This window comes from Musa acuminata, chromosome BXJ1-10, assembly GCF_036884655.1.
Source record: "Musa acuminata AAA Group cultivar baxijiao chromosome BXJ1-10, Cavendish_Baxijiao_AAA, whole genome shotgun sequence".
In the NCBI taxonomy this organism is placed as follows: domain Eukaryota; kingdom Viridiplantae; phylum Streptophyta; class Magnoliopsida; order Zingiberales; family Musaceae; genus Musa; species Musa acuminata.
The window spans coordinates 27,879,907-27,892,066 of record NC_088336.1 but is presented as its reverse complement, the minus strand read 5'-3'; the positions used below and the strand labels follow the sequence as shown (position 1 = coordinate 27,892,066).

Here is a 12,160-nt window from a genome sequence, read left to right as displayed (position 1 = left end):
CTATTATCACATTCAATATATATAGAAATATGAATGAGATAACTAAAATAAATAACTTTAATTACATGAGCAAAAATATCAATTATAATATTTACTCATATGTGTATTACTATATCTTATATATGTTGCTCACAAACCCAATCATTTCAACTTATTCTTTAAATACCTTAGACGATAATGCCATAATAAATGGATTAGCAATAGAACTCAAGTTATCAATTTATATTAGTTATTTTTGAATTAAATCATATCATACTAAGTCTTGAAATAAAATTGTACAATCATAAAACTTGATTAGTGATCTCATGCTATGATTTTCAATAATAAAATTTATAATATAATATTCTTAGAAATTAATCCTCTAAATAATATAAAAATAAATCATAAAGTAGATTTTCTAACTATCGAGATAATTTGTAGAATCAACTAATGAAAATTTTATCATTTCTAGTTGATTTGATCTCTTATATGTAAACATATAATCCTTTATCCTTTATAGATATTTTATTATTTTATACGTGGTCTTTCAGTATTTTTTTATAGGTAATTCTAAATCTACCTAGTATTTCTTACTATAAAAGTGATATTTGGTTTAGTATAGGTTTAAGCATATAATAGCTTTCAATTGTATATCTATAAGAAATTTTTTTATTTGGTTTTTCCAAATCATTTTTATGATATTGACTTGAAGTAAAACTTTCACTTATGATAATAAATGTATCATTAACTGAACAAAATTAGATACTAAATCTCTCCCAGACTCGATCAATATACTATTTTTGAGATAGTCCTAATAATCTTTGAAATATATCACTAAATATCAAAATATCATATAATTTATCTTATTTATATCAATTATCCTAAAATTCTTGATTTAAAATTCTTGATGAGAAATATATTGATCTCATGCAATAAGCCAAGATCATTGCTTGCAAGCAAATATATTATCCATAAACCAATATAATAAACTTATTTTTACTAACCTTCAAATATAAATACTTATCAATAGTATTTTATTTAAATCTAAAGTAAATAATAATATTATAAAAATTTATATATTATTGACTAGAAGCTTATTTAAGATTACAAATAGATTTCTTAATTTTTAAGTTAAACTATCCTTTAGATTTTTTTCATATTAAATTTTTTTATCTAGATCCTCATTCATAAAATGTATTTTCACATTCATGTAACTCAAGATTATAATGTTTTACTAATGTCATATATATTTATAATAAGGCTATTTAAAAACTAGAGAAGATATCTCATTATGGTCGATGCTTTCTTTATGGGTAAGAGCTTTGACTATAAGTCTGACTTTATGTCATTAAATAGTACTTTTTGAATCATGTTTAGTCTTAAATATCATTTTATAAATGACTCTTTTATAATCATTAGGTAACTTGATAATTTTTTAGACATCACTTTGGTCCATTAGTTTTAACTCTTCTTTCATTGTATCATATCATTTTTCAAAATTATTTTTTTTTATAACTTGTGAAAATAATAAAGGGTCATCTTAATATCTATGTCATAATTTAGTTTCTATACATACATCATATAATCATAAAAAATGACATGTCTCATTTGTCTTTAAGATTTTTAATGTTATATTAATGTTATGTAAGAGTTTATCGATATTATTTTATTATTTACCATAACTAAATCATTTAGTGATTTAAGAACAACAACCTCTCAATAACAGTTTATATCTCCCCAATATTAGATTTCAATATTATCACCCCCACCAATTCACTGGCAAAAGGATTAAAATCCTAATTTTCATCCATAAAATTCACGAGTTTAATAACTTTAAATCATTTTATCTAATTATCTCTCAAATTTATTTATTTGGTGTCAAGAGCTTGAAACATTATATGAATTAGATATATATATAGTCATATTTCGATAAGTTATCAATAAAGATGGTAAAATTTTAATAAGTTATATGAATTAGATATATGTAATCATATGTCACATCACAATAATTTATCGTCCGCCTTGCACATTGCATCAAAGTGCCTCGTGGTCGTCCTTTGTGTCGTCACTGAGAGTAGTACCCAAATAACCACTGCCCAAAAACTTTTCGATGTCGCGTGAGGTGTTGCATAGTCGACTGTATATGCCCAACCAACGTCACACACAACCATATCATCGTGGCACCTGCATCGTACAGTCACTGCACCAACCTTAGCCTTTCACCTAAATGTTGGGTTATTGTTTGTGAGCAACACCCAAACCAATGTTCTAAGCCTTGTGGTCTCTAACAACACTATTGTGAATAAACACATTTCTACAAGAAACCATCCCCCTACGCACCTCATTCGTGACACCCATATTGGGGTTTAACTACCATTAAATTGATGTTGATGATCACTATTATGACGTGTCGTTCGTGACAACACTTTCTTGTCATGGTGCTTTTTATCTCACCATGATATCATGTGGCCTCCCGCGATGCTTTTATTACTAAATCTCATTGCTATGATAATACTCAGCGGTAATCCTTCCTGTCATAATACGTCATGACCTCATGCGACCATCACCCTTAATAATGCTATCACAACATCGCTATTACCCAAGTCTTTATTACCACTTTAAGAGCAACCCTACGATAATCATATGACTCCTCATCATAACGCCTCATGCCAAGACACCACCATCACCCTCGGTCACTACTAAAACTAGCGCACATCAATGCTAGCAGCCAGAGTCTCATCATCAGGACTCCCTACAACACCACCAATAATAGTTCGTTGCCCACAAGGGTCAATGATAGAACAGGCTATCACCCTATGCTGTTCCATCATGGATAGCAAGTCGTCGGACAACATAAGTGACCGCTCACCAATGATTACCTACCATGGAATACTAAACATCGTCGCCCTCTTGTGCCACCGCACACAGCATTACTATGGCTTATGCAATCATTGCATGCAGCGTTGTCGCAAGCACAATCATAACCCATGATAAGACTAGTAATCAAGGCAAGCCATTGACCTTCATAATATTGTTGACATAGCCCATCAACCCAGATTAAGCATCAATCTTTCGTCCACAATTTCACTCACATGAGTGAGAAACCGCTTACAAGTAGGTGACTACGATATAGACAAAATATATTAGATCACTCTTTATGAGCAAAGAATGATAACACAAAATAAATCTAATACTTTTATGATATAGGGCATTTGATTACAAAATAGACTCTAATAATAATTATAAGTATAAAAACTTTAATTATGTCATTATTATAAAAAAAAAATTAATGTTAGAATTAAAATCAAATAACAATTGATTAGATTTAGGATGTATATTTTTCGATATCATTTAGAATATCTTTTTTCTTATTACAAACATATCATCATCATCCGATTCCGATCCAAAAGAAGTGATATACAAAGAAGTGCGAACGCCAAACGAAGGCGACGTCGGTCGTCGTGTTGACCAGAATGAGATCGAGGGATTTATTTCTTAGTTCATTACTTGTTTCTTTGCAGCCCCCACCATCTTCCATCCGACACAACACATGCACAGCTGTTGAGAATGTCATGGATGACTGCTCGCTAGTAAATGTCATCAATGCCCATTAAAATAACATCAGCTATACTGCATTCCATGCTGAAGGTTATTTTCCATTTTACTATATTAATAATTAGCTAATACTTCATGAGTAACTGTGTGATTTGATTACATGATTAGATTGTATGAGCAACCATTTCCTAGTCAATAATTGTCAAATTTACATGCTCAAATTCCTGATCATTTATAAAGCAACTGGAAAACCTGAAGAATCAGAACTTTTAGCTCAAAGATGGACCGACAGACACTATGAGGTTGGGGGAAACAATCAGCCAAAAGAAACCAGCTTATCCCAGTTCTTGCAACAGCTGCCCGAGTGCCTCACAAGGAAGAGGAATGTGAAGGCAGTCTTGGCCATCTGCGTGCCTTCCCACCTTCACTAACTCGTGATCTTTGAACTCTGTCAGATGGGAATTCAAAGTCACTTGGTTGCTGACAAGGAAGCGCTCACGGCATTTGGTGTACAAGGCGTTAATAGGCATGCCTGGAAAGAAACATGAGAGATGAAACATGTCAAGATCACCTGCAGATAAACCCGAGAATGATGCTTTTGCGACTTGCCTTCTTTTTCATGGGCCAACTGGTATTCTGCAAGAATTTTGAACACACTCTGTGCATTGGGTGTCAAACTTTGTAGGACAACCAAAGCAGTCTTTGTAGTCTGGGAGTTGCCACAGTTAGCAAGAACTAATGGGAAAAAACTTCCTTCAAACTTGTAGGGCGCAAAGGTTGGGACGTGATACCAGCACCAGTTGAATTGAGTATGAACCATCTTCTTGTCCCACACTATAAGCAAATCAAGCAAACATGAGAAAACATAAGAACTTTTAAGCAGAAGACTTCGGAAAGAAGAAACTGCATGCATAAATTGGAGTATCTTCCGACTTCCGTTTATATGAACAAAATTAAGAACATGTGAATAATTCCGACGTATAAGAGTTTCAAGCTAAATTTAAAGGGGGGGAAAAAAACTCAGAAATGTGCATTAGGAGAAAACAGAAATTGCTAGGTCAATCAAAACTTACAAAGAGGGGCATTCACATGGTCAACGGATGCAACCATACGAACTAGAGAGCAGCTTGCTATTCGTGCAAGATACTGTTGCGACTCGGAATCTCGCAATGAAGGCCCATCGATATTGTGAATGACCACACATATGAAGCAGTCATTGTCATCAGGAAGTTGCAGATTCAGAAAGGAAAGAAGATCTTCTATGGACTGGGAACTAAAAGGTTGTTGGGTTCTGGATTTGCTTCCTGTAGAATTCTTCCTCTTGTGTTTTAACTGGTCCGAGAGGACTTCAGCTAGAGTTATCACAACCTTCAACAAAAGATTCATTCAAATGAAAGATGTACATGCTAAAATCTAATCACTTATGGAGTAGCTTCTAGGATCTAAACTACTAAATCCAACAACTTCTGACAGAACATACCAACAAAAAAAGAAATTATGAATTCAAAATGCACAATCCTGATGTGACAACAACCCGTATCAATTATAACAATGAAACTGACTGACTTGTTCTCAGGAGCACTTCCTGGTGACTAGATCTGCAGCTAGGTATCGAGTACCACATGTATCAATTACAACAAGTAGGACTCTAGATGTGCAGCTAGGTATCAGTACTTCCTGGTGACATCACTAAACCCACAGGTTGGCTTGTAGATGGTGGTTGCCTTCTTCTAGTAAGATTTTATGAACATAACAAACTATAGGATGAATCCAGATGCAAGTAAAAATAATTGAGGCACCGCAAACCTTCCTTCTTAGAGATTTTTTTTTTTTTAGGACATTGCTCTGGGCTATTATGCCATTTGACCCTAACGGAAAATTAGTGGAAACTTACAACCATTCTCTCAATCTATAGGAAATTTTAAGAATTCAGATGACAACCAAAGGCCAACAAAATATATAGTATGTACTATGTAGTGCCTATTTTGCCGATTAAAACTAACAAAATATGTCAAACAAAAGTCATGAAAGCTGCAAAGAATAATTGTACGATAATTGTTAAAAATGGTACTTGTTTAATGTTGACTGATGGAAGATAGCCATTGATTACAACTACTCCATAATCAGTTAGTGTCGTCGAAGCAAAATCCTCAAGCAAGATCTTTTTAGAACCAAACCCATACATTAAGAGGCCGAAACCACACCTGCAACAAGATACATGTTTCTAATATAAATTGCTACTCCAAAAGTGTGACAGGCTATTGAACACAAAATGAAGCAATTTGGTTTATTCTATGACAACTTGATGAACTCTGGATAAGCTTAGTTCTTAAGGTTTCTGTAATCAGAATGTAGTGAGTCACTGATACCCTTAAGTCTTGAGAACTTCCACCCAGAATCATCAAAATCTACAAAAGCATGTATACATACCTCAACTCGAAAAGCCACTTAGAGTACAGATCCTTATAGCTTTTAAGCAAAGATTCTATTTCTTTCTCATGCTTTGGTTTAATAGCAGAGACTGCCATTCGAAGGACCTAAGATAAAAAGGAATTGCTGCAGTTAGAATAAAAGATTCAACGCTGCTGTACAAAGCTTCAAAATACGAGATGCATTCATGAAAATTTACAAAAAAAGATAAACCAGAAAGAATGAGAACATGACCAATGACATTGGTGCATCAGTAAAAGACTACTTTAATCAATCTACTATCAACAAATAGACATTAGATAAAAGATAAGTGAATCATGCTTTCACCTAAAGGTTGAAGCGCTCACCATGATAGTTCAATGGCCACTAAATAAAGATTTTCTTAAAGAAAAATTTCCCTTCCATCCAATAGCTTCCTTTTTGGGAAAACGATTATAATCCATTAATACTACCATATTAGCCTAGGTCTCGAAACATCCATAGCAAACACCAACAAAACAAGGACAGGATAACAAAAATGGAACAAATACTCTATTATATCATATGAGTTGTATCAGAACCTGTTCGTCAACAAGATCGATGTCGGAAAGCTTTCGAGCAGATTTCTTCCTGGAAGTGGAACCCTCTTTAGCAAGGAAGTAATTTCTTGAAAGCGTAAACTCATCATCCTCCTCCATAGGAACCTCCTCACCAACTCTCAGGTCCATCTCAACTTGTCCTACGTCTTCTCCAGCAATCGTTGTTTCTTTAGAGTCTAATCTTCATTTGAACGTATTCTCAATAAATTGCTTTCAAGATTGAGTTCAAGGAACAGCTTCTCTTGTTTTTATATTTGGAAATTCGTCTCTCAAAGTTTGTTTCCTGAGAACAGAAGAGAACATAATTGTTTAGATGGACGTAAAGGAAAAAAAGAACCATGAACAAGTTTGCTTGCTTTACTACTTTCGTTCACAAAATAATAAAGCACACTAGGCCTAACACTATTAATAGAAATATTATCCATAGCACAACACTAATAATAGAAATATTGTCCATAGCACAAATGTCACATTCCAAATTTATAAAAAAAAATAAATTATTATTTCATAGTTCATAATTTACAGAAGACCTTTTTTTTATCTTTGAATTTGAATCATTTGCTTTACAACACTAATTTTTTTTAACTGAAAAAAAAGAATCACATCTTCTTAGTATGATCACAAGTGATAAAAAATCCCCTCCACCCAAGCCTTAGATTTATTACAAAAATAATAGGTTAGTCTGAAAACAAATATATGATAAAAATACATCAATAACCACACATGCTGGTAAGAACATTTTAAAAATCATAAAATTAATCCTCAATACACGTGAAATATATACAAATGTTAATAATTTAATATCAAATGATACAAATCAATTCATTATAAAACTCATGTTTCAGAAAAACAATAATAACTCTTATGCAGTAAACAAAATCATACATCAGTTACATGCAACATATCTCAATGACATACATTACAATCAGATAACAAAAGCGTACATCACACCCGATGGTGCACTCTCCCAATAGCGAAGGGAGAGACTTACTCTACTGGATGGATTCCTCCCAACGACAAATTGAGTGATATCTCTCACCCACCTAAGTGAGAACACGTTCCTCCCAATGACAAATGAAATAATCATATAACCATCACGTCTAACGACCTACTAACCCCCTAAAGAAATCGCACTATCTGCTCTCGACAGTGATTCATAGTCAACCATGATCATTCATCCATTCATTCATATATGCATCCATGAAGTAGTATGATAAAATATTATGATGTATAATGCTTGATGTATGACCTACTAGATTATGTCCATTGGTGGTTGTGCGCTATGATGAATCTGTAGCTCTTTTCATGGGTTGCACTTCCAACATGGATCACTCAACGTATTAACATATACTACATGGTAACAATCACATCAATATTATCAATTTAATCTAAAAAATAAAGAGAAAATCACTAATAATTTTTAAAAAAATATTTTTAAATAAGACTTAAATTCATCAAATCATAAAGACATGAGGCATCAATCTTTCAATAATCTTTAATCAATCAAAACCCTAATCAAAATAGCCCAATTGATTTGAATCAAATTTAATTCAATTAGGACTTAATAGAACTAATCTCAAATCCTTATATAAATTGGTTTAATTAGATTTGATTGATTTCAATTAAGTCAAATAAACTTAAACCGATCAAGTTGGTTAGGAATCACCCTAAACTAGCTTCAACCGATCAAACCTACCTGATTCAATCAACTAACGAGCCCAAACCAATAAAGAGAGAAAATTGAACTATATCGGATAGTGCTAGCCTAAACCAAACTAACCTATCTAAATCTTGGATGGATCACGTGCGTCACATATATCTGTCCCAAATAATAAATTAAGTTGAGGTACAATGGGCTGGATAAAGGAGCGACAACATTTCTAGCGCCAATTGCATAGCTAGGCGAGCCTAGCTTCACAAGTTGAGTTAAGCCTCATTCACGAGTTTGGTTGAGCCTTACCACTAAACTGAGTTACGCTTGGCTCGTGGGTTAGGTCATGCCTAGCCACATGAGTTAGGTCATACCTAACCACATGAGTTAGGATATACCCGTCCACATGTGTTGAGACGTGCTTGGCCACATGAGTTAAGTCACGCTTGGATATATGGGTTACGTCGTACTTAGCTACATGGGTTGGATCATGCTTGACCACATGTGCTAGGTTGTACTTGGTCATATGGGTTGGGTCATACCTAGCCACATAAGTTGAATCATGCTTAGCCACATAGGTCGTGCTATACCTAGCTACACAAACTGAGTCATGCCTAACCACATGGGATGAACTATACTTGGCCATATGGGTTGGATCATGCTTGACCACATAGGCTAAGTTACACCTAACTATATGAGTTGAGTTAAACCTGGCCACATGAGTTGAGTTATGCAAAACTATTGGACCATACTTGGCCACATGGGCTGAGTTATGCCTGGCCACATAGGTTATATCTGACAACATGGGCTGGGTCGTGTCTAACCACATGAGTTGAATCATACCTAGCCATATAAGTTGGATTGTATTTGATCATATAAGTTGGGTCATGCATTACCGTATAGGTTGGACTATATCTAGCCACACAAGCTAGGTCATGCCTAGCCAGTGGCCACATTAACTGATATGGCCAATCAACTTAACTTAAGTCAAACCCCAACTTAACTCAAGTCAAACCCCAATTTAACTCTTTTTATTAAATTAGATTATATTATTTTAAAATATTATAAAATAATAATTAACCTCAAATCCATTCTTTTTCATAAACTAACTAATTTAGATTCATGATTTCAAATTTAAAACTAATTAAAGCATAAAAATTCGTACATAATTTCTTGAAAAATAAATGTATAATTAAAAGAATTAGAACTATTATTAAATTAGCTAATCATTCTAACATAATAATTCATGATCATTATTTATTAATTATAAAATTTTAAAATAAAATATTATTATGCATCATACAAATTATAATAATTCTGATATCAATGATTTTAAAGTATGAATAAAAGTTGATAACAAAAAAATAAAAGATCCTATCGAAAATCCTCTACTTAATCCTCCCACTATCGGTTTGATGAGGAATGAAGGAGCCCCCATTATATAAGAGAAGATGAACTCTCCACAAAATGTAATCAATAATTTAATATTTTTATTTTTAATTTATTTTTTTTATTTTATATTCACATACAAAAATAGAATTATAATATTTATTTCTTAGGGTACGCACACAAAAATAGAATTTGAACTATTTACTTTCTAATGCTCACATTGCTCATTAGAAAATAAACAATTTTATAATTAAATTGATTGACAAAATTTTTAACTTGTCCACATGATTAAAAAAAATGATTTTAATCATTTCCTTTGCCATACTATACAAACAAAAAAAGTTAATAATTTAAATAAAGTAACACATTGTTCATGATAACAAGGGAGAAAAAATCATCGGTGATTACAACAAAAAAATAGCTTACATTTTCAGAATATGTATGCATAGCATCTTGCACTATTAGATCCTAAGACAGTGCATAAGATCCTAAGATTATATCCTGAAGAGTCAATTCCGATCAGAGTGGGAACTGGAGAAGCACCACAATATCACTTTTCAATATTTTCCCTGATTATATTGTGAAAATTCTGTATTAAGCATATCATTCGCTAAAGTATAATGCTTATGCATCCGTAAGTAAAATTCAGTATATAGCTAATGTACCTATAATAAGTTAGAACATAACTCAAACCGAGTGCAAGCAGAATCTAAACTAAAACTTTGTAGATCAACACCACTAGAAAAGAATCAACAGCCCATAATATAGCTACAGAAATTGAGAGGCAAAATTACGACAAAAGAGACAATTTGACACATCCTCGTCCCGCACATGAAACAGAAAGAAAGAAATGGAAAGGGGGCGAAGGAGAAAGACAGGGGTGTGGCCACTTGGGGACCCAAAACCCCGCCTGTGGGCTAGCGCCGGTCGGGAAAGCACGCTCCGGCAGCCCCGCTGCCACCAGACCGAGGTCCCAAGAAGAGAGAAACAGGGGCAGAGAGACGGAGGAGAGATTGTACCGGCAGAGAGCGCGATGGAGGGAGAGCGGCGTCGGCGCGGGCTCGTGACACCAGATGATTCGATAAGAGGATTAGTATCGAAAAAGGGCTTTTGGCGAACCGAGATGATATCCTCATGGTTTTCCCGCGCGATTTTGGGCGGCGGATGCCCTGCGCTGGACTAATTGGGGTTCACTCAATTGCCTTCCTATTCCAACGGACCGAACCTCCACGGCCGGATACGAACCGAACCGAATCGACCGCGAGTCCCTTCGATTTCAGTTCGAACATACCTGTCTGTTCTTCAGCAGCGCGTGAACCGGATTAGAGTCGACCGGATAACTCCGAGTTTGAACCCGAATCGATGAATCCTCGAACCGAGTCGCGCACGCACCCGCTCGTCAGAACCGCAACCATTAGTACTTTTGCAGACGAATTCCTGAACCTTTTTCTTATCTGATGTTCTATATCCATTTAAATTCCTAAAATATTACACCTCAACTATAAGCAGATCCTTATAATTATAAGAACCATAATTAGATCCTGATCTTAAATAATTGTCATAAACTAGTCCTTTATTTCTTAAAATTTATGTATTTAATTTCTTTAATGCATCCAATAAAAATTTGAACTTTCTACTACAAATATATGATTTTAAATAAAATAATAACTAGTCTGATGTATACTAACTCATTCTTGAAACACAATAATTAACTATAAACATGACTATGGACACTTTTCAAAATGATATCCGAAAATTTGCAAAACAAAGCATCTAAATTTCTATTTCAATTTGACTTAAAAAATAATAATAATAAGATAATAATACTTTTAAGAATAGTGGTAGATGAAATCTAGCTTAAACTTTAATCCAATCCAGTTTTCTTCTAGCTCAAATTGATTTGGTACCACATAACTAGGGGAAAAAAAATCATATTTTCATCTTGTTGAGAAACAAAGGTACTATAACTGATGAGTCAGCACGATTAGGCTCACGTGCCGACGTCGAAAACTTTTGATGGGAATGCGAGGGTTGTCTTTCCAAGGTCCATCGACCTCGAGCTCCGTTTTTGGGAAGACGTGTCCGCTCGTCCTTAGGATAGAAGGCGACCTTTCGCACCACGCGGGCTCCCTTTTGGAACGGGAGACGAGATTGGCACCTGTCGAATCCGAGCTGTTGGGTTGCCCTCCTCTACGTATTGGGAGACAACTTCGGGGTGAGGGCGCCTGCGGCTTGATGACGACCACCTCCTTGCAAAAAGGCTTTCGTCGGGTGTGTCTCGACTTTGGCCCCTCGAGCAAGTTAGATTGGTTTTTATCTCATTTTTTTCTCCTCTCCCTCCTGGATCATGTCAAGGGTATTTATACCTGCATGCGGGAATTGGTCGGGCCCTGGTTCGACATGGCCACTGGCTCTAAGGGCTGAACAACCTCTCTGACAAGATGACATCTTCGGGGGTGCTTGAGAGGTGTCAGACGACATTGCCCCCAGCTCTTGGGGTGGCCAGGCTGTAAAGTCGTACCGTTGGAGCTTGACGTGACGTGCACTCAGCGGTTCTGGAGGCGTACGGTGTCGTGTC

At 34.9% G+C, this 12,160-nt stretch overlaps 1 protein-coding gene across 1 annotated transcript; it reads right to left on the bottom strand.

Annotated features, from left to right (window-relative positions):
* Positions 1-3,663: 3,663 nt before the first annotated feature.
* Positions 3,664-10,666, bottom strand: LOC135584306 (origin of replication complex subunit 2-like). The gene is made up of 7 exons (XM_065085542.1): positions 10,602-10,666; positions 6,525-6,825; positions 5,965-6,071; positions 5,606-5,738; positions 4,608-4,902; positions 4,144-4,368; positions 3,664-4,066 (listed from the first exon to the last, which is right to left on the bottom strand). Exons 2-7 carry the CDS (start codon positions 6,669-6,671, stop codon positions 3,870-3,872), a joined length of 1,104 nt encoding a protein of 367 aa, XP_064941614.1. The 5' UTR covers positions 6,672-6,825; positions 10,602-10,666; the 3' UTR covers positions 3,664-3,869.
* Between the last annotated feature and the right edge of the window lie 1,494 nt (positions 10,667-12,160).

Bases quoted from the DNA above. Each gene is read 5' to 3' on its own strand.
- LOC135584306 (XM_065085542.1), bottom strand. From the start codon at position 6,671: ATGGACCTGAGAGTTGGTGAGGAGGTTCCTATGGAGGAGGATGATGAG. The intron at 5,739-5,964 runs GTATGTATACAT...ATCTTGTTGCAG, and splicing joins AAGTGGCTTTTCGAGTTGAG to GTGTGGTTTCGGCCTCTTAA. The intron at 4,369-4,607 runs GTAAGTTTTGAT...ATTTGCTTATAG, and splicing joins CCATGTGAATGCCCCTCTTT to TGTGGGACAAGAAGATGGTT.